General features: G+C 46.5%; 1 protein-coding gene across 2 annotated transcripts; it reads right to left on the bottom strand.

The window, feature by feature from the left end:
• Positions 1-428: 428 nt before the first annotated feature.
• On the bottom strand, positions 429-23,007 carry LOC6610349. Of its 2 annotated transcripts, none has more exons than XM_032717628.1 (4): positions 22,548-23,007; positions 2,759-7,526; positions 1,900-2,686; positions 429-1,841 (listed from the first exon to the last, which is right to left on the bottom strand). In XM_032717628.1, the coding sequence occupies exons 2-4, from the start codon at positions 6,632-6,634 to the stop codon at positions 445-447; spliced, it is 6,060 nt and encodes a 2,019-aa protein (XP_032573519.1). In that variant the 5' UTR covers positions 6,635-7,526; positions 22,548-23,007; the 3' UTR covers positions 429-444. The 2 variants fall into 2 exon arrangements, with proteins under 2 accessions (XP_032573519.1, XP_032573520.1); XM_032717629.1 differs by lacking the exon at positions 22,548-23,007 and adding an exon at positions 12,922-13,324.
• Between the last annotated feature and the right edge of the window lie 628 nt (positions 23,008-23,635).

The raw sequence follows: 23,635 nt of genomic DNA, 5'->3' as shown, positions 1-23,635 counted from the left end.
CGTTTTCAATTTATCTGTCTTATCCGCTTTGCATACAATTCATCGCTAACTTCCCTAACGCAATAAGCTAATATAGTTATACTTCGGAGTGGGTTAGGCAAACGGCAATAACTTGTTGTGTTTTTGTTTTGGGTTCCGGATGTCTGTCATAACGTATTAATTATCGCGGTTGTCTGTTGGTAGTAACATCATCTCGTTATTATCGGTATTGTATAATGGTTTCATGCGCCAACTGCAACGGCAGCTGCATGCTAGATTATTGACTAGTGTTGCCTTATGGGACGTGTACGGTTCTGGATCCGGGTGCGCATCTGCTCGGGGCCGTATTTGATACGACCTGGAAAGATAAGTGCCTCGATATGGTTACCATGCTTATTTGGAGCATCAGTCGATATGCTCACCCCATTTGATGCGCTTGCTTTTCTTCCTTTTTCTTGTTTTTGATTACTCCACTATCTGCAATTCGCTGATGTCCAGATCGGCGCTGTCTTTGCAGAAGGTGCTGGAGCGCTCCAGCTTGGACTCCACACGCTCCCTGGGCACCACACTCTCCATCTGGGCATCGATGAGCAGGTCCAGTTTTTGTTTAACCGCCTGGGCCGACTTGTAGGTCCCATTCGACATACCATTGGTGGTGGTTTTAGTGGGACCGCCGCCCACTACGTTTGTCGCCGCTGTGGTTTTCTTCAAATGCAGCGTATTGGGGCGTCTGGTGGGAATGTTGGAGGGTAAACTGTTGCGCAGATTATGCTGCTGCAGCATGCTCGACACCGCGGAATGTGAGGAGGAGCGCAGGGGACCAGCGGACGAGCGCAGTTGGACCGAGCCTTGCTCCTCGACAGGAGCTTCGGCTTGCTTCTGTTGCTGTTGCTGCTGCTGCAGCTTGTTCTTCTCCGCCCGCTTCGCCAGGATCTCTCGGGACTTGGCCGATAGGAAGCTGTGACGTCCCTTGTTTGGCGCTCCATCTGTACCACCAGCTGGCACTGAAATGGATCGCTGCTTAAACAATTCCCGCGTGGACAGTGTGCTGCTGACGGAGGAGAGGCGACTGGCCGCTGACTTGGTCGTGTGCACCGAACTGGGACTGGATCCGTTGGAGGCCATTGCATTGTGCTGTTGCTTCAGCTGGCGGGTTGACTTGTTGCCGACAGTGGATCCCCGCTGCGTTGCCTTGATTTTTCCCGTTGCAGCTCCTTTTGAATGGCCATTTATCTGCTGAATCCTAGCCAGCTTCGAGCTACCCGAGAGCGACTCGTGTGAGATCGTTTTGTTGGTGATCACAGAGCTCTTCATGCTCTCCGCCAGCGAATTCTGGTCGGAGGAGTATCGCTCCTGTGGTCCCCTAGAGCTGCTCTTAGCTCGCCGTGCCGGCGATGCCAAGCTGTCCATGGACAGATTGCTGGACTTGTTGCCCAAGCGTGTGCCATTCTGCACTCTACGTGCAGCCGGACTCGAGTTCCGTGAGCTGTCGCTGGAAGAGATGTGCAGGTTTTTGGCTGGTACCTTCCTGCCACCATTGGCTGGGATGCTCGAGCTGGTGGCACTGCGCACCGGACCGGCTCCATGGCCGTTTGTAGCAGATGGAGCCATAGCCCTTGGCTTACGCGGTTCCAGGTACCGGGGTCGCACTTCGCCAAGTTTGGCCGTTGCAGCGTTAGGCTTTCCCTGGGCAGACTTTGATTCTACTGTAGAAGATGCAACAGTAATCGGTTTCTTGTGGGTCACTGGCGGCGCCTCTGACTGTGTGCGTCGATGAAGATTTAAGCTGTTGCGCTCCGAAGCCACCTGGGAGCTGGCGCGATGCGGAACATACGCACGGGAGTTGGACTTGAGCAGTTTGCCTGGGTAATAAAACATATGGTTAACTCATCAATGCTATGTAACAAATATCGAACTTACTGCCTCCTTCCCGAGACTCATGATTCGCCTGCACTCCCCTGTCGGCAGTTTGCACGTGGCCCGCTCCACCAGCCGCGTCCTGGGTCTGCGTGGCTTTGTACATTAGTGTCTCTTGAGCATGGGCTCGCTTCGTCTGCGCCTGAATGGCCAACTTGATCTGCACTAGGTCCTGGCTGCGTGTGCTTCCGCCAAAGGAAAAGGCCTTACCCACTGGCTTGCCGTTTTGCCGCTTCATGTCCAGCGGTTCTGTAAGACGGGCCAGCGTCTGAATCTTCTTGCGTAGCTCCAGGTCCATGCGTTGCCAGGCTGTTACGCGCATGGCCCTTGAGCACTGTCGGATGAGGCACTGCTCCACCGCGTAGACGAGTGCTCCTACCAGTCGTATGTATTCCGGCTGCCAGTCCAACTGCTCTTCTTGCAGACCCTGCAGCTCCCGCGCTAGCTCAGATTGACCCAAACTGGCCGGCATATGGATGACCTTTGCTTGCAGCACGGTGTTTAGGCGCGTTACCCGCTGATAGCTGCGGCACGCCTGCTCCGGAGTCAGCTCAGCTGCTGTATGCAGCAGCAGGGACTCCAAGCGCGGGATGTGCCTGCTGCGGTCGTGGCCCAGCGAAAGGAACGAATCGCTGGCAATCAGGCTGGCGAAGTGGTCACCCACATAGGCGTACGCTGCCTCTAAGATCTCCCGAACCAGTTGCTCGCAGACGTGGCCCCAGCGATAGGCCGACAGTTGGGCCAACAGGTGGTCGCAGTCGAGCACCGTGTCCAGCACCGTATCCGATGTCTGAGGGTTAGAATTAGAGAAAGGTTTGATAACCACTTAATGTAGAGAAGAGTCTATCCCAATAATACCCACCATGTAAGCGACGATCTGCTGGCGACATCGGCCGAGGATGTCGGGGGGCAGCTGGGCGAACTGCCTAGTTGGCCACACCTTCAGATAGTGGCGACACGTCCAGCGCAGGCACTTCCTGTACAGATCATCCAGAGCATGGTTCAACGCCACGGGAAGCACCTGCAGGATGCCATCGGTGCAGCCGGAGCAGGGCTTGTGGAAGTTGTGGCAGTAGTTTGTCTTCAGAGCATGTGCGGTTACCTCCTTGAGACCCTCCAGTCCCAGCAAGTCCGCCAGAGCAGCCAGCTCCATCAAACTGATCCCATCCGGTGGATGCGAGGCACCGGAATAGATGTGGCACAGTGCAAAGTGCACGGCTGCATAGGAATAACCCTGCAGGGAGACCACGCTCTGCGATCCGTGCCCAGCCAGCATGGCAGCAAAGTACTGACAGCGGGAGCGCAGGATGCACTTGTGGGCACGGATACGCCGACCGTGCACCTCCACCAGCATATCCGTGGCAATTTCCTGCAGGAACATCTTGAGCAAATCCTCCCCCAAACGCCTGGGCTGCCTGCAGCTCAGCGAGGATTCATCCATTCCCGATCTACTGAAACTGGAGGCCAGACTCGAGTCCGCACTGAGATCCGTTTGGATGTAGTCCACCTGCTGACCCTGAAGCTGCTCCAGTGTCATACCGTTGGGCAGCGAGTTGGAAAACTCCTTGGAGAAGTTTGGAAACAACCGGGAGAGACTCCTTATATTGTCCACCGAGTTGGTAAAGTTCTGCAATGTGTTGCCCGTGGACCGGGTCATGGCCCAGGAGTGAGGACGCGCACGGTTCTCATCCCTGTAGAGTCTCTGACCTAGCTGGGAGCTCCTGTGGTTGTTGCCCACGCTCTTGCTCATCGAATCCGGTGACTGCAAATCGTGCTTCACGGGCTTATCCATGTCGGACAGCTTCACGAAGCTCGAGGGGATCTGGGAGGGCTGCTGAGTCGTCTGCTCTCCATGCTCGTTGACCGTCTCCAGCAGTTGCTTCTGTTTTTCGATGGTGGCGTGTAAGGATTCCATGGTATGCCCATTGCTCAGTGTAACCTGCTTCTTGGGCGAGGCCGTCTCCTTGGCCTCGATTATGGTCTCCATTACGCTGCTGGTGCGATTGGAGCTGCTGGTCAGCTGAAGGGGCACTGAAACCAGTTCCGCCTGCTCCTTGGCAAGCTGTTCGTCCTGCTGGAAGGTGAGATCATCTGTGTCTGTATTGGAAGCAGGCGACAAGTCCTTGGATAGAATGCCCTCAGTTACCGAAGCCAAGCTGGATTTATCGTAGGTCTCGTTTATTTGAACATCCCTTCGCCTCTTCTTGATCCTTCCCTGGACTTGACCCTGCTCTTCCTCCGAACAGCTGCTTATTCCAGGATTGGATCCACTAAAGTCGTCGTAGGGAGACACGGTGCTGTCGATGGAGAGGGAGGAGGCCTTAGATATAATAGGCAGCTTGTCAATGATGCTCATTAGACCCGCTCCCGAATCAGTTGCTCCGTTGGCAGTCAGGCTGATGGATCGCTTGCAATCATTGCCCGTTCCAGATCCGGATGCCTGCTCAGGCTGACCATTGCTGCCCCAGCTGTGGCGCTTGGAGGGATCGCTCTGCTGGCGATGCTGCTGCGACAGCCGACGAAGTGCAGCCACCGTGAGCGGGGGCTCCAGGTTCGATCTGTAGTCCAAGGATTTGCTCTCACCAGCTCCTGCAGACACGTCCTTCAGGTTGGCGCTCTTGGCCATCAGGGTCTCCGTGGAACTGGCGCTGGACTTCATCACTTCGGTGTCTCCCCTTCTCGAAGCGGAAGAGCTCAAAGAGCTGGACAACCTCTGAGCCAAACTCAACGGTTCCTTTCGTCCATTGGAGCGCGGTGTCTTTTGCTCCCCAAAATCAATGAACATGCTGAATATATTCTTGGGTTCTGGCTTGGCTTCCTCCCTTTCTTCGGCCACATCTTGACTCTTTGGTGCCACTTCTTCATCTCTGGCGCTATGGGAAAGATCCACAAAGAATCCAGAGGACTTGGGTGCCGTGTAGGATTTGCTCAGCTGCGAAGGAGGTGCCACCGCTGCTGCCTTTGGTTGCTCTTGAGGCTTCCTGTCCATGTCATCCAAGGACACGTAGAAGCCACAGCCGCTCTTGTGCGAACTGTTGGAATCGGAGCGCTCCCGGAAGCTGGAGGTGGTGCTGCTGGTGCTCCTTCGCCTCTCCGGCCGGCAGTCACTCATGTCCACCACCCAGGAGGCGATTCCGGAAACGGGCTTCCTCTGAACCCCCGTCTTCACGCGCATTTCCACACCAGCTATCTCTGGATCCTCACCCAGTTCCTCCTCGTCATCGTCATCCGCCAGCGGTCGAGTGGGTGCAAAGTCCAGGGACACGAATCCGCCCGAGACGATCGGGCAGGTGTCTGTGCGTCTCTTGATGCTGGGACTTTCACACTGCTTCTCCCGGAAATCCTCAATGGATGCTCCGCCAGAAACAATGGGATTGGCCTCATCGAACTTGGAACTTCTTTTGGGAGTGCGGGGCAGGGGCAGTGGCGAGTCCGTGGCATCACTGCAATAAGCACCCGAATCCCTGTGATGCGACAATGAGGAAGATAGAGTGTAGTCCCTGTGAATGGAGGAGTTATTGCTCCCTGCCGACGCTGGCTCTATGTGCACCATGGAGTTGTGCGGCGTGGAGGAGGAGGCGCCATGGTGGTTCCTGCCCTGCTCCGACCACACTAAACTCGGAGCCGGACTGCTGGAGGAGTAGTCCGTGGTGTAGCTGAGATCGGGATGATGCTGCTGACTCTGGTTGTGCTGATGCTGGTGGTGGGTGAACTTGGGACTGCTGCCCAGGGGCAGCACACTGAAGTGTTGGGCATTGTGCTGGAAGCTGTAGGGCACCGACATGGGAGCATGTCCTCGCTCCTCCGCCGGCTCGTCAGGGGGATCCTCCTGCTCCGGCTCTGTCTGCTGCTGTTGCTGTTGTTGAGTTAGTCTCACGCCTTTGCACCTGGCAAAGGACTTGTGAAACTGCTCCAGCTGCTCTGTGGGCGAGGGCTCACCCTCAGGCTCCTCGTCGCCAGTCGCCTCTTGTCCGACTTCTTCCTCCTGGCCGTGGCCATCTAGGCTGGGGAAGGACAGCACCTCATCCTCGTCCCTCAGCGATGAGGCGTCTATGAAGCAGGCGCTGGTCCCTGAGGTGGACAACGGCTGATCCCGCTTCTCTAGGTCGCGCAGCAAAGTGCTGGCACTGATGCCTTTGAATACCGTAGTGGCTTCCATTTCCTCGGGTTCAGCTTGCGGAGCAACGCTCGCTGCGGGGTACATGGACTCCCAGGAACCAGTTTCCGTGGACACCGTCGAGGTCTCCATGCACACGATCTCCTCGTTCTGGCGCTGCTTCTCCTCCTTGGAGGGTGGTTTTCCCTTGCTCCCTCCCTCGTAGATCTTGTTGTCCACAGAGCCACTCGAAGAAGGCAGAACATTCACGGCGGCGGCCCCGTTGCAATCCGGACTGGACACCGGCGAGAAGGTATCCCGCTCTTCGCCCACGTCCAGCTCACAGGTTTTCGCCGATCCTGATCCTGAGCGCGATCCGGAGGCAGATCCTCTCTGCTGCTGCTGTTGATGCTGTGGATGCAGTGCAGCCGCCCGGATATCCGCACTGTATTGTGGAGCCGAGGAAGAGGAAGACGAGGACGAGCAGGCCGAAGGACTGCTGGCACTGCTGCCGCTGCTGCTGCTGTTCGTGAGATTCGAGTAGTTCGAGTGGTTGGGCGAACTGGCGTCCACCTGCTGGTCCAATGACCTCCCCGTGACCAAGATGGGAGCCTGTTCCGGCGACAGGGGCGACGCATCCATTGCGGGACGGAGTTCGGAGGGGTTTTTGGAGGGTAAGAGGGTGAAGTGGAGTGGAGTGTATGTCAGGGGCTCTCAACTCATCGACGCTTTTCCGGTCTTAGCCCAACCGCCTGGTTATGCTTCGCTGCCTGAATGCCAATTGGTTACTCCGTCTCCTGTCCTCAGATTTCCCCTCGGTTTTTGCACTTTTTGTTGCGTTTTATGGTTGTTGCTATTGTCTAGGGCCACATGCTGAAGGCCCGCCTCCGCGACTCCCGCTGCAGCTGCCAACTGTCAACGGTTTCCAACTAAAATAGCAAGTGGCAAAATAGCGAAGACAAAATCGATACTCGAGAATGGGGCACTGCTTGGATTCTCTTGGGAAGTCGGTGTAATCCTTATCTCTTCCAGTTACCTCTCTTAATTCCCAGTTACTCTTTGTAACTACCTATTATCTGTAGTTCATTCACTTCTTTTTTCAAACAACTCTTTTCTCTTCGTTTTCAATGACATCTTTTGCAAGTCCAGTTGCATATGTACTGCTTTAACTTCTTTCTCTCACAAGATGCAAGACTAACTGCTTGCTCTCTCTTTCACTGCACTCTCTCCGTTCTTGGAGTGCACTTTTACTTCTACTCCCCCGCGACGAAAATGCTAATAAGACAGCTGTTGCTATCTCGCTCTCGCTTGCAGTTCGTTGTTCGTAGATTTATTCGTTTTCCCTTTTCACGTGCACCGCTATTATTCGTTTGTTTGTGTTCCCTTTCCGCTGCGTCTGCTAAAGTTCACACTGCTTCGCCAGCTCCTCCTTCTGCTTCGTCTTTTCCTGCTGATTTATCGCCAATTGTGCCAATTGCTGAGACTCCCCTGCTACTGCTATTGTTGTTGGTGTTGTTGTAGTTGCACAATTAAACTGCAAAAAATAAGAGAGAAAAGCATGAGTTACTTCACACGGAACTGCACATACATACATACGTATACAAACAAACACAAGTACACAGCTCACATAAGTTATTAAATTTGCTTAGCTTTATTGCAAGCTGCCTAAATGCATTAAACTTTTTATCATTTTCGCGTTGCCAATTATTCAGAACTCAAGTAATTAAGCAATGCGTTGACGCATCCCAACAGGAAGTGACTAACTCAAAGTTGAATTCTGATTAATTTCGATTTCAGCAGTGACAAGAACAGATTGCAATGGGATGCAACCGCTATTTGATTAAATATCATATATTTGAATTTATAATATTATAATACATATATTTACACAAATTTCAAAGCAAAAGTGCCAATCTACAAGCACTTGTCTGTGGCTCTGCAATGATAATGAATTCGAAATGCATTCAATCGGTCGCACCCACCGGAATCTTCATGAAAAACCCAGTTGGCAGCTCCTGGCATTACCCCATTGGACACATAGCACCTCCCACAAACCGCAATGGATTGACCCTCGCCCGGTTGCTTCCTTCTATGGGTATGCAGGCTGGAGGAGACCGGCAAACATATAGAATTTCAATTTCCATGGCAATTTGTTATCTCGGAAGCAAGTGCATGCCAAACGAATGGCGCTGCATTTGAAATCTGATACGGGAAGAATGGTGGAGAATTAGCCGCCTGGAAGCGAAACGCCTTTTTTTTTTTTGTTTGCACAGTTTGGAAAAACGCCTTGAGCATTTCAGCGAACTTACGCGTAAACAATGGAAACATTAAGAGATGTTTGCCCAGCCAATATTTGCACAGTTCACCGAGAGTTGACAGAAAGGTAAAGTTTGTTTGTTGAATATAATAAAATGAAACATGCTTCATTTGACACCTTGGCAAAGGTGTGCATACTCGGGGCATGGGAAATGAATTCCTAAATTAATAATCCTAATTAAACAAAAACACGCGAATTCTTGAGCATTTGAAACTGGAAGCTATCGCCAATCGAAGTGCTTGACCAGTTATTTACATATATAACCCCTCCTAATGATGCTTTCTAAAAGTGTTAGGAATGCTATGTTATTGTAGACAAGGAAACTCTCTTAGGTACGATCAAACCGCATATATTATTATAAAATTCTATATATAAAATTTGCATACAAAGACGCAGCTTACACGCTGAACATGAGCACTAATAAGCTGCGCACTCTATCAAGCGGTTAATCATGCAAATCGTGTGCAAAAGTCCGTCTGTCTGGCGGGCAAACAAAGAGTAACTCAATCAGCTGGCAAAAATCGATCGCTGCAACTCGCCAGCTCGTATCTTGAGGATTTTCCTGGACGCAAGTTGGGCTCAAGAGAGCTACGGTAGCTCAGGGGGTGCAATGAACGCTCCGAACCGAAAACAAAGGCCACGGATCACAGATATCTGTACTGGTGTCCACCACTGGCCGTATCCAGTAGATAAACGTACGGCAATTATGTAATTTATGGCTCACTTGGCGACATGCATGAGGTGATCAGAAACGAACGGCGCAATCAGCAGCAGAGGGAAAACGGAAAACTTAAGCGAATCCACTTGTAACTCGATAATTGCACGTTCTGCGCTCGGATATGACTTCATTCTTTACCAGCATTCGCAAGTGGCTGATTTAAGTCCATATATGGCCACCAATGTTGGTTTACTTAATATTCTACTCGAAATTCGTGTAATTAAATAGCTAATGGCAGGCTTTAAACATTAAACGATCGTCATTGATGTATGACTTTTGCATTAACGCTTTTATTGCGGAAATCTATCAGCTATTTTTCTTATGATCAGCCATGTATGTAGCTGGTACTTCGCGGGGAAATTTGAATAAGGAGATGGGCTAGTTAATAACCAGATTATTAGGTAACCCCATCCAACGTTTATGATCAAACAATAAACACAGTAACAATTTCATGGATCACCTTTTGGAATGTGCCTAAGGAGAGGCTCCACCCAAGGCATCTCCACTCAAAGCGACTATGCCATCCCATTGGAATCAATCGCGAAACGCCCACGTCGTGCTCAGTGAACCTGGCATACTTAACACCGTTCAATACTCAGATTTCTATATGCGACTTTCATATAAAACCCATTTATCGCATTCGGATAGCAAACAAAGGTCGGTCGTGAGTAATAGCCAGTGCCGAAGGCTTAGAACAACGCCACCAGCCACTAGACAGACGGACCAGGTCCAAACAAGATATTAACTGCCGATGGAGTGAATAAATAAAACGATCGAGGGGCGCTCGCCGCCTGATTTGAATCTGCTGCCAAATTTGGGCGTAACAACTTGACGATGACGACGCTGATGACGATTGACGACCCCAAACCAACGCCAATGTGATCATGTAAGCTATGATGGCTATCGGTGGATGAGCTACTTGCTCATGTTGGCTTGTAGCGTTGTAGGAAATTGGAAACAAACCAGCAAAGCCAAAGACACAAGGAATGTGGGCAGCAGTTTGGAGTTTGAAGTCAAACATCGAGAAGACTGTCAGAGATAAACCATGTAATTGGCTAAGAAGTTGTGGGGGGAGCTAAAAGAAACACTCTTATAAACGAAAGTTGGGAAGGTACATCCATAGGTATTTGATAGTTTATATTGATATATTCCGTAGCAGAATGACATAATTCATAAACAAATATCCTATAACTAACTTATGCGTTTCGCAAGCATATTTTATGGGTCATTTTAAAGTTTCCATAGACCAACAACCACAAAGGTAGGGAGTCTATTGTATTATTGAATCACAACTTATTTCCCTTCTATTATTTCCCCAATAAAATATTCTTTTCTATTTGTTTTGCATTCTATTTATTAGAAACAAAGCAACGGACAGCGGACAGGGGAGTGTGCTGTGAATGTCAATGGCTGTGGCCCGTATTCCCCACCAGCGACATCCAACCACCCGAAACCAGTCGCCGCACCACTGGAGTGAATCGATGGATCCGAGAGATACCACAGATAGATAGAGCCAAGTGACAAACGATAAGTTTATAAGGGGAACACATTGTTGCGAGTAGCGCTGCTATGGAAAATATATAAAAAATAATAAGACTAAAAAAGAAAGAAAGGAATAACAATCATAAATGTGCTCATGGGAGGCAAAGCGTTTTGTTGGGCGGGTCTCGAGTGGAGGGGTTCGACGATCGCGCGATGATTTGCAAATCGATGGAGCCATCCGCCATACAAGCCAATAAAATAGCAACGAGTGGCCAGACACTCACAAATTGCTGGGCAAATTGTTTACCAGAATGATGAGCCTCCAGGCAGTTTCTATGTGCGAGTGTGTCTATGAAGTCTAGAGTCCAGAGCTGGAAGCCAGCAACTCGAATCTCAATCGGGTTTGCATAATATGGCAATTAAAAGCGAAAGATATATGCGAGAAATCGGTAACTAAATACGGTTTAAAGTCAAGTTAGAGTTGGGACATTAATTTGTACAAATTGCAGCAGTAGATTCATTCGTTCATTAAAGAACTCCAAGAATCTTTAATCGAAAGCAGCTAAAGAGGCATTAGCCGCAACACCCCGTAAATTCTTAGGAGACCTTGATAGAAAGCGCCATTAAGTCCAAGGTGTTTACCTCGACAGGATTGCCGCTCGTCACGCCAACATCTCTAGCCGCAAAAGCAATGCGTTGTCGATTTGGCGGTTGGGCCAATTATGTGCGCCATGCATGGACAATCGTTGGCCGCTTTTCAAAGCCGGCGGATGAGGGGGAGCTCTCGATGGGCGGAAAATAAAATGAAAACACACATCAAACCTGGCGTGCGAGTGGAAACCAGAAGGGAAAACCATAGAATTCACTTTCGGCTGCGGCCCAGAAACCAACAAACCAAATTGGGGCGTTGTCTGACTCGGACTCTGGCCACTGGCCACGAATGTTTTATGGGATTGGGTGTTTTGGGTGGCTTGCCGGCTCGTTGGCCACCAGTGAGAACCACTGCACTTGGCTCTTCATTCAGCCAACTACTTACTGCACTTGGCCAGGCCAAAAGGCGAGGGCTCTGAAAAGCGGTTGCGAGGTCAGTGATGGCAGTGATTTTATGCACTCGAAAATATAAGTAACAACTTTCCAAAAGTTAAATTAAATGAGAGTAACTATGAAGTTGAGAGTAACTATGCTTGGGCATTAACTTCAATCAATATGTGATTGGTACACTCTTTTTTTCCCAGTGCACCTCCCACTGTTTGGCTCGTTTTCAAGGACACTGCACCCGACTACCAGCGATCTCAATCTATGCCCAACAAAGCAAACTCATTACCCGCCAAACTTACCAATGGGAGTGGAGCTCAGCACTTGGAGGAGGCGACTACAATGGGGAAGTGACCCTGAATGCGAACACGGACTGCAGGCGAACGTGATAATAAATCAAAATTTAAATTAGCATCAGCGCCGACTTGAAGTTGCCGCCGATTTCTTGATTTTTTGATGTTTCTTGATGTCTTTAGCCGAACGAACAGTCATTATAAACGCGTAAAGTGCAATTACAGTGTACTTCTGGTGGCGCAAAGCCAGTGCAACGTTAATTAGCGGACTCGGCGTGGCATTGACTTGAGTCTGACCTTTTCCCCCGACGACGAGGAAGTGAAATGGAATGGGACGACATGCAAATTGTGGGAGCCTTCCTTCCACGCAGCTGCGCTTAATTCATATTAAAGATCACGCAGAGTGCAAAGAGGCCGACGGTGTAATATCATGGGTGAATCAAATACAGTATTCAATGGCACAGTGCAGCCTCGCTATGTGAAACATGCTTTGGATTTGGTTGTCAGGAGTCAAGAGTTGAAGTAAAAGCAAGTAGACAATGCAAATTTGTCACTTGCTTGAAACTTGTCAGTGATTATTTTGCACATAGCTCATGGCAAGTTCAAGTTATCCACGCTTCCCTGTACCTGGCACTAGCTTACAGTACAGCTCTAAAAACTGATTTACGAGCGGTGGGGCGCCGTTTGTAACTCAATCAGGCGTCAAAATGTGAGGCCCTTGAAATCAAATGAGACGAGACCGAAAAATCGAGACCAGTCAACAGATCTCAAGCGAAAACGAACCCAAGTCGGCCCGAAGCTAAAACTGAGGCTAAAACCAAAGCCAAAGCCAAGCCAACTGTGAAAACATTAGGCACAGCTGTTTGGTGTGAGTATATGTATGTGGAATGCGAATATGTTTGCTGCACTGGTTCTATAGAACTTTCAACCATCTTAAACTTGCAATCTACCACTTTATGAACATTAGAATATTATTAATTATTTATATGAACTTCTAGTATTACTTTTTCGTTCGATTGGAATCTGTTCACACGATTTGCGTATAGTATTTTATCGACTTTATGCCCACGCTGAGGAAACTTACAGAATTGATTTGCATACACGTTTGTTACACATTCGTTGTTAGCACTGTTTTGGTTTGGTTTTCATCGCTTTTTTATGATGACCACCTTATAAGGTGACAAACGGAAGTTTTAATGCGGGCCTTGGGATTCCGATTTTGCCCAATTATTGGAAACACCGAAATAAATTGCTGATTAAATGCCGACACGTCGAAGCGCAAAAATACAATTTTGATAGCTGTTAATCAAATTTGCTTGCCGCCGTGTCTCGAAATTCGTTGAACAGAGATACAACGCAAAGGGAGAGAGCGGCAAAAGAGGCGTTCGAACTTCGAAAAACCTAATTTACGATCTATTTGGTTTTATCGCAACGCGCGCGACAGTGACGCGTTGAATAAATACAAAATCATTAAAGCATTCAGCAATATATCTGCGAAACGCTCGCGAGCACAGCTCAAAGCACACTGAGCCAAAAAGCCATTCTGAGCGAGCGGGCAGCAGCCACAAAAGAGAGAGCGGCGCTGAGGCTCTCGCGAGCGAACTCTAGCTATCGAGTGGGAGTGGGAGAGAGGAAGCAGAGAGTGATGCAAGTGCATCGGCAACTTGCGAGTGAGGAGGTGAGCATATTGAGGGAGAGAGAGTGGAGCTGCTGCAACTGAGTGAGAGTGCATTTGTGTGTGTGCGTTGGGGGCCGGCGTGTGAAACATTATGCAAATTCAGTGTTTTTTTTTTTGTGAAATGTGCGGAAAATAAAGCACTGGCTGTCTTCGGCAAATAGTAAACAAAAAGCCGATAATGCACTGGGGAAAATTTAATACATAAGACATAAAGAAAGTTTTCGATAATATTTGATTATTTGCAACAAATTTGCATACCATACATATATGGTAATTCTACAAGTGTGGTTTAAAACAAATATTTGGGAATCATTAAAATAGCTACAAAAAAACATTAAAAAGGTGTGAACGTAAATATGCCCTGAAAGCTACAACACTAACATGTTTAAAATGTGGGAAAATGTTTTACTAGACGGCATTCTCGTCACAACAAATGGGTATCAAATGTCTCCTTAGCAAATGCCAGTTAAATAAACATGTTGATAAAGATAAAGTTTCCATATGCCAAAAATGTTATAAACATATGCTAATTCCGCTGAATGGAAACTTTACACGGTGAAATACAACGTCAATGCGAAATATTATAAATATCCAACGGTTTCTTAATGTGATTTCATAGTTTCCTAAATCATCAAGTTGTGTAAATCATCTCGATTGTTTGCAGAAGCAATATTTGAATGAATGGGTGGAATCCAAGTCAAATCGGATGTTTATATACATAAATTCCCCAAAAACCATTTCTGGCAGTGGGCGAATGTCGCTTAAATTTCCGCCTGATATGAAAGGCTAATTTGGCCGTAAAAGAGCGACCTGCCTCAATTTCGTAGGTACGACGAGATATAAACAAATGGAAAACAAAAGGCGACGAGGTGCGAAAGTTCAATGCACGTTGATTACACGAAATATCAGGAAACCAGAAGGAATAGCCGCAGAAATCGGCACAAAGCATTCCACCGCTCTGGCTGTAAGCATAAATCACAATTTAATGGCTTTTCCGCGCAACTTGGCCAACAAACAGCAGCGCTTTTGGAACGTGCTCTCCATTCTGGCCGCAACTACTCATTAACATTTTAAATGGCCAAAAAATAGGCAGGTGAGCTGCTCAAGTGAGCAGTTCAAATACATCTTGAACCCTTCGAGTGCCTACGCTCATGTCGCGCACTGTCTTCAGAGTATGGGTCTCAAACTCACTCTCTGTTGATATGCAAATTTGTTGGCCCGGCCAAAAAGAAATAGGCACAGCCAAATTCCACGAACAAAGAGTCTGGCAAAAAGTTTATTTTGCAGAAGTGAATTTTTATTTTCAAAACGAAAACGAAATATTTATGACCTCGAGGCGACAAAGCAAAAGAAGCCCCACACTCACAGCCATATGCACATGCACAGCCAAAAAAAAAAATTATAAAAAATAAACAAAAAAAGAGCAGAAGATGCACAAAAGTGCAAGCTGGTGCCGCTTTTTCGTGTGAGACATGCCCTTCCATCAGCTGGGCATAATGAATACATAATGCAATTCGATTTCAATGCAAATTGGCACGTAGCTGGGAAATATGGATGCAGTCTACATTCAATTATCCTCAATGCATGCATGCAAATTCAGCTGACAAGTCACTATTTTAGAAAATGAGTACACACTATCATGGCCTAAAGTAAGTGTATTTCCAGATTCGGTCTTTGGAAAACTCGAAACTTCCTTCGTTTCTGCAGCTGGCCATCATTTCTGACATTGTCGGCTGCGAAAATGTTTAATGTCAGGATCGACGACAAATGCACTGTGTGCTGGTGCATTCGACGTCGGCATTGAGGCGGCGCTCGTTTCTCCATTTTCCCGGCTGCAGGCTGCCGGCTGCACTGGCGTGCCAAAAAATATTTGGGGTAGTGCGAAGTGGGAAAGTGCGTGCAGTGGGGCCATGATTTACGATCGAACTGCCGCGCGGTCAGTGGAAGCGAGTGCGTTGCCTGTCGCAATGTGGCCATTATGAGAGTCCAACCGAATCTCGCCAAGGTCAGCAGCGCTCGATTTCGATCGGCGGAGAAACACGCTCTTGGCAGCGGGATTAATTAAGCCCGATAGAGATGGAACCGATAAAGAACTGCGAATGTCCGAAACAGCGGGCCGCAAAAAAGTAATTATTATAAATAATTATTAGAGCGCAGTGGCAGTTAGACAGCGTCAGCGGATCCAAGCGCTGAATAGCTATTGTTACACACATGCCATTCTGCTCCAAATCAGCCTGGTGATTCTATCACAAAGTGAGGAGGAGGGGAACTATCTTTCCACATTGTGCACTCCATTGTGGCGATTAGAGTTTGGCTCCAGTTCACAAAAACTACTCGCTTAGATCCCAGAACGCTCTTAGATAAGCGCCGTTTTACTTTCTTTGGCTTCCATTGGAAATACAGTGGAAATCCATTGGAAATCCATTGGAAATCCAGTGGAAATCCAGAGAGTTGGGCGGTGCAAAGTGCAACTGACAGTGGGCGTGGCCAGGAAGTTAAGATTTGCATATGGGAAAGACGAAGATAAAGAAACAAGCTCATTTGCTAATCTACGGCTTTGCCGTTTTTTACTTTTTTTTTGTAATGCATATTTTTTAGGCGCCATCATTATTCAACACTGAGCATGCTCAAGTACCGTTACGTACGTAAATCCAACAGCTAACTTAACCAACATTTGCGGTCGTCTGCTGTTGGAAAAAAAAAAACAAAACAAACATTTACGTCTGTTGTTGCCAGGCAAATGTGCAAAATGTTAATAAACTTTTATTGCGCAAAGCATAAATGCGCAGGAAAATGGCACTACACTTATTTTAATTGCGCAAAATGCCGCTGCTTGATTTCCACGCCGACTTTTCATCAATCTGCAAACGAAAGTCGTGGCAATTTTAAGTTAAATAATTATATTATATTATAAGAAGGCAAATGTTTGCTGTTGAATCATCAGCCATCGGCAGCAGCGCATCTTCCAGCCCAAAAAAAAAACACTCAACTGAGGGTGAGTTCATTGTGAGTGAGTCATTCGTCGCCCACAAACAAATATTCAGTAATTTCAAATATGCGAATGAATGTCGCGTGCATGCCCCACCAATAGCATAACTAACATATATTCAATCAACTGCCACTGAAATCAGAATATGTTTATGTTTTCATAACATAACTTTATATGTCACATATTACGTATGAAAACAAGTTCTCCTGCTACCATCATCAATCTTTTTCGCTTCTTTCTCTAATCTTAAAAACTAGTTAATACACAATATTAGCCAGAATGACTAGATCTTCTAGAAATCCCATGGGAAACAAAACGAAATCAAATATTTGGACAGACAGAACAATCATTAGCATGGAGCGACTAATGATTTATTTATTTGAATGGCCTAAAATCTATTGCTAAAAACAACGAATAGAGAAATTAGGCAACTAAGCTAGCTAACTGCTAGTAAATAACTAACTTAGTCGATGTCAAAAGTGGGAACGTAAATTTGGGACTTTATGTGCAGTTCCGCAAACACTCCTAGAAAGTTGAAATGGCCCATAAAACGAGAGTTTACTGCGCTTTCAATTTGTTTACAATTTGTTGGGACCGCGTCACCCACACTGCAATGCATAATTACACAGTCTAATTAAACCAAATGCGCGGCATGTAATGGCTAAAAAGGCCACACAGAGCCAAGTGATGAAGCCCACGCCATTATGACGACATCGAGATCGGGAATAGATCGAGAATAGAATAGAGAATAGCCAGTAAATAGTACAAAAAATCGGTTAAGATAAACCCCCAGCGGGGGGGAGAGGGGGGCAAAGAAATATGCCACAGTTAAAGACAAGAAGCGGAAAAGTCAATGAACTCGACGCTGGCCAATTTTTTTATTGCCACAAAACCGTATGTATAGTATACTTTTTTTAATTTTCTGTAATTGTTGCTAGTTCATGTCTGCCGTTTTTTCAGTTTTTTCAGCTTTTTCTGTTTTTTTTTCTGCTGCTGCCGAGCAGCTTTCAATTTGCCGCAGTTAAACGAAGCGTTGAATTGAAAGCGAGCTCCAAGCTGCGCGAGTGCCGTCCATGTCCATAATTTGCTAATCACATTTGGCAAATTATGTTGTAAGCCGCACAATTGTACAATAAAGCGATCGCCCAGGACGACAAGCGGGTCAAATACAACGGCCAGTTGACAAATTTCCATTTCCATGACCAAAACCGAAGTGGAAAGAAAGTCAGTCGAGTGCCAAATGGCGGCATTCCACTGACAGAAATGGGGAAAAGAAAAGAAAAGCGGGCTGGAAAACGGCGAGTGAAAGGAGTGGTAATGCGAACTATATTTATGGCATCTGGTTTTTAATTAGTATTTACTAATTGCTTAAACAAAAAATCACTAGCACTAGTAGTAAACTAATAATGACCTATTTGCTATCATATTTATTATTTTCTCTGCCGGAAAAGCCAAAGTAAAAAAGGGAAAAACCAAAGGAAAAGCCGCATGATTCACATGCAAAGTGACACAGAAAACGCGACGCGCGACACGTTTGCTTTAATCCCAATTTCGGGCCAATGCCAAATTGCTAGTCCCTCCTGCGATCTGCGCACCTAGAACCACTTGGCCATAAACAATCTATCTTGATTTGTGCCACCTTTTGGGGCATTTAAAGGGAATGGGGGGAGAACTCACGCAGCGCCGAAAGGTAAATGACCAAAAGCCATCGAATCGACGAGAGTTGGGAGTCATTTGTGTCGTGCCGCCAAAATGGATTAATCGAGGGAGGTTTTATTGATGATCAAAACACATCGTTTGGGGGACATTGCCATGTGGAATTAATTGGTTGTCTGATTTATTCTTAACGCCCAGAAATTGGGAATTGGGGAGTGGCCTTACAAGCTATTAACTAGTTAGTTAGCTGGTTAGTATTAGCTATGATTTATGTAGCATTTAATCATTTGTCATCTAAATGTAGTGCATTATGAGCTATAGCTACCTCAATTAAGGTAACTATCTTAAATTGCAGTCTATCTTAAATTGCAGTGGTTGCATGGAAGGACGACCCCCCTCTCCCCCCTCCCTTCCCCCTTAAGCGCATTATTTCGTAATAATCGAAAACAATCGATAAGTGACTTCGTCAGCTCATTCGGGTATTTGAGTACTTCAGTTGCGCTGCGAAGCGCATCCGAAGGGTGCTAGAAACCCCATTGTTTTTGGCCTCAAGTGGCATTTCGGTTTCTCTTTGGCTTTGGATGATCCACCTCCCATCCCCACCTCCCCCCTCCCCCCCCTACCCTCTCCATCGTCTAATTTGCATAATTTTGCACGCGAAAAACACTCTCAATTTGTATTTATATTAATTTTTTTTTTGGCATGCAAATTGAAAATTGATTTTCGTGTTGCGCAAAATCGTAGGTGCCACCGAAGGTTATTTGCTGGGAATTGCATTTACCCCCTTCGAATGTCGAATTGGCACATAAATCATACGTTATGGCCATAAACATGCGTTTATTGAGTTTGGCCACATCGAGACTCCCATTTTGATTGGCTTCAATTGGCCGTAAGTTTCGATTCTCGGGAGAATGATTGATTTATGAACTGATTGATGTGAGCTGCTGTTGCTGTTGCATAATTTACACACCAATTGCAGCCTCCAATTGAGTCCAATTTGTGGAGGACACGGTGAATATTCCCATGCTCCCACCAACTTGACCTGCCACCCACGCCCTTGCTAACGCCCCAAAATCGGCGAATGGTGCCAAAAAATATATGATGGCATCCAAAAACAGAGCTACGCCCACCTGGAATGCCTGGGGCCAAACGTAAACAAAGCGTGCCCCAAAAATAGCTCGCCACAAGGAGCGATTAGCATCTGGGCAGTCGAACGTGATGAGCCTCCTCCAGCGCAGCCATCCCCCGCACTTCGATGGAAACTACTGCCCCCCAATCCCCCCTTTGGGTTCCCAGCTGGCGTGACACTTTTGCCAAGCGACTGGGAACTGGGGGATCAACGCATTCTCGCCGAGAAGCCGGCTAATTGCTCACACCCGCCAGGCGCACTTGGCATGGCGAATGGGCAGTGGAGCCACACCCGGCTGAAACTAATCTGTTGACAATTAAGGCGGAGGTTGGCAGTGCATAACTCAAATTAATTTGCAACATGTGTGCCATTCAGCTAATTAAGCTTGCCCCTCCAATGAATTGCAAAGTAATGAGCAAGCTAATTTATAAATTATCTGTTTGCATAAGTCATAATATCGTTTAATTTCGAACATAAGCTTGGGTTCATCGCTTTCTCGAATGTGTCTCGAATGCAATTTACCACTTAGCTTTTATTTTTTGCAGTGTACCGCCAAATTCAAAACATTCAAAACAAAACATAAATTCAATAATTAAATCGGCTGCAGGTCGGCCATTAAAAGTTCAATGGAAAAGTACGCCACACAACAACAGACTGAAGACCCTGCTGATAAGGCAGAAACTAATGCGGAATGTGGGTGAACTAGGGGATCGCTTTCGGGGATCGGGGAATGGAACGGTATTTATGTACATATGTATGTAGGCCCGTGCCTAGGAAGGCATATCTCATTTGACTCACTTTCACACAAACAAACGAAAGGCAACAAACAAAGGCAAACAAGCAAACAGCCGGCAAATACAGTACAAATGTAGGTGAGGGCACAGCAAACACAGTAAACACTGCCTGCAAACGATATTTTGGTTGCCCAAGAGCTTATCTCCGCTTATTTTGGGCTTTGTGAGTGGATGGTTTCCATTCACAGTGCTAGCGTAAGTAATAAGTAAACAGCGAAGTCTGCCTGTTTATTGATATATTCGAGTTTTATCTCAGATAAAATCCGAAAAACATCACTATACAAATGAAAACAACATGAAGTGTCTGGGATTACTTGGCAATAACTCCAAACATCTGTGAGTGAAACTAAACAGTTGGCCATGGCTGTGCCTTGCAAGCCCAAGTGATTATGAAGGGTCGCACTTTCCCATATCTTTCGAGCATACAAACACCCACTGACACACACTCATACACACACACATACGCACAGCTGTTGGTACTGCGACTGATTAACTAATTGAAAATATGTTTTGCATTGTTTTCCGCTTCTGTCCTCTCGTATGCTAATGGAAATGGAAATGGAAAACGGGAGACGAGCAAGAAGTCGGTAGCGTTCACTTACTCATTTACTCGTGTGGCTGCGCTGCCGCCCCTTAACGGTAAAAACATTTGTAATTGCCATTTGTGCGGAGAGTCAAGTGTCAGCTGTTTGCTCACCTCTCTCTCCCCCCTCCCTCTCTCATACTACTGTGCTGTTTCGCCCTCCCATTCTGGAGCACGCAACATGGCGTCATGGCTGCGGCATCTCGCTCGCACCTACACTGAGAGGAAAAGCATGTGTGGTCGCAACAAATGTGACAATTAAAGTAAGTGAGGCTTGGCGAACTGTTGTAAATTACAGTGTGGCTGTGGAGAATTAGAGGGAGAACGAATTCTGGGTCAGCGGTGGAAATGAGCTCATGTGCCTCATGTACAGTGGTCCCTGGTCAAGAGGAATCTACTTTAATAAATATGGTTAGGAATGAAGTTAGTAATACGATGGATCCCAAAGTTTCCGTTAATATTTGTATTTTATGCTGTAAATGAATCATATGAATGATAACGCTGTTAACTTTAATTTACTTCTATTTACCTCTGGCTAAGTTCAGTATAAAGATAACACTGGCACTTTCATACTTATGATAAGTAAACATAAACAATCTCGCGTTACTGGCGCCCCGATATGAAGTGATATCCGTCGTAATACCGTAGGCATTTTTGGGGCAGTACACTGATTGAGCTTATTGATTGATTGGCGGAAGGCGCTAAATTTACTGAATCCTAAAAATAGGAACATTGGCAACCTACTTTCCCAGAAACAATTCGGAGTTTCCGCCTTGCTCAGTAATACTGGTTTCCCAATAAGTTTCAATAGATAGGTGCCACCTCCCGATTTACCATGTGAAGTGTAGTATTTGGCCGAGATAAGGATAAGAAGTGCAGTGGAACAGTGACGCATAGGAAGCCCCGCAAGTCCGTTGGCCACTTGACTTTTGGCCAAATCGAAATGCCCACGCTTCTGCTTCTTTTGGCTTAGGGTCCAGAAAACGGCGAGCAGAGTGCGCTAAGCGTATAAATTTAAACGCGCACAGCTGTTGGCATTTGAATTTCGACTGAGTCACTTAATTTGCGGTTCGCAGAATTTCGTGTTGGTTTGATTGATTAACTATAGTCGCTGGCATTTTCTCTTTTTGTCCGTGCGATGATGCTCTCGCATACATATGCAAATTGGGTTAATAACTTATTTCCATGTTTGCATTCGGTCTTAGATGACTTTTATTTTCACAGCTCTTGCGGCCAAGTGGGTTTCTTATTGATTTTTCTCGTTTGCATGGGGAAATGCACTGGGGAGGAGGCGGGGCTAAAAGCGGGCGGAGGGGCCGCCAAAATACGCGTTTTTTTATAGCGGCTTATTTGTTGTTTGCGGCTCACACGGATAGCGAAAGCCTGCATGCATGTGTGGGTAAGCGAGAGAGAGGCAAGGATAAAAGAGAGGGCGGAGTGAGAGAGGTCCGATTCCTACCCCAATTCACGCCCGCTGGCTCCAAAACAGCCCACGCATACACATGCAGGACGAGAACACAGCTGCAGCGGCGCTGATTTATTGATTTTTCCCCGGGATGCCAAGCCATTACGCTTTTCCACCAATTACATAAAGTGTTACTGTTCATTTTCGGGGGCAATCAAACGAAATGGCGTATAAAATTAGCCACAAAGGTGGTTAATAATAGACTTTTCTCGTCCGCCCTTGAAAAGATTTTTTTATCAACCGTTTCTTTTCTACCTGCCATTTGCACAACACACACGCACACACACTCGCACACTTGCAGAGGCGGCCAAAAAGGAGGCGAAAAAGGAGAGAAGATGGCAAAACCCACACGAAAACAGCAAAACTCCGCGATTTACAAGATTGTGTGTGTATACGTATACTTGGCTTGTACTTACGTTTTAGTTAGTCCGGCTAAAACAAGCTTAGTTCGCAGGAATCGCTGGGGAAAATCTCGTTTTCGTACTCCTCTTTTGATTAATTTATTGCTTTATTGCACGACACTTTCATTGGCATATTTCTTTTGATTTCTTGCTGGTTGCTGGTTGTATTTAATTCAGGACTGAACAGGATTGCTGCTTGTTTTTTAACTACGCGCTTGTTGTTGTTGCTGCTGCTGCTCGCTGGGCAAAAAGAAAACTGGTTTTTCCGCACAACTTCGTTTTTTTCGCTTGCGTGTTTCTCTTGTTTTCTGAATGATGCGCCGATAGTCGCGGCAATTGGCATTGGGTTTAGAACGCGGCCGAATCGATCATTTTCACAGGAAAACTGTTTAATATTCCTTCGGTTTCTTTTAAAAAATTAAGCGCCGCGACAAAAAACGCGAGCGATTTCTGCGGTTTAAAAGGGTTCTGCAGTGTGACCGCAGCCGGAATGTACAAAGTTACTAGAAGGCGCGCTAAAGGGACCGTTCAGCTTAGACACGTTAATACCATCATAAATGGTTACACCACCGCAGACTCAAACCGTTTTTAAATATACAAAATAAGGTGGCAACACTATATGGATCAATTGGAATGCTGAATATAACGTTTGTAATATTTAAATTATTAAAAAATCAAATATTTTACTAAAATGAATGCAATTCTGAAAAACCAACGCATTTTGTAGAATGTATGCGACAGGGCCTTAACTTACCTACAAAGCCATGCCATCTTAAATAAAACATTGGATATATTATATACATAAATGGATTTAGAGTACTTTATGACATTTACTTTATTCTCATTTCATATTATTAACGAAAAAATGTACATAAAAACGTTGCTGCCTCGGTTTTCCTTCACTTTGCCCCCGATAATTATACATAATTTGACGTTTCCTACGGTTCTTACGCTCTGTTTCCGGTTCCGGTCACCACGCTGGTCCAGAAACACACGTAATTTGATGGAAGCCTGGCTAGTTATCAAAATACTGTTCTCGACCGATCTCGGGCGGTGGCCAATGGTCTGGAGCACCTCGCTTTCTCTGTACAGGGTAAAATTAT

The sequence above is a fragment of the Drosophila sechellia genome, chromosome 3L (genome assembly GCF_004382195.2).
Source record: "Drosophila sechellia strain sech25 chromosome 3L, ASM438219v1, whole genome shotgun sequence".
NCBI lineage: Eukaryota > Metazoa > Arthropoda > Insecta > Diptera > Drosophilidae > Drosophila > Drosophila sechellia.
The sequence above is the reverse complement of the archived record's forward strand: the minus strand, read 5'-3'. Positions and strand labels throughout refer to the sequence as shown.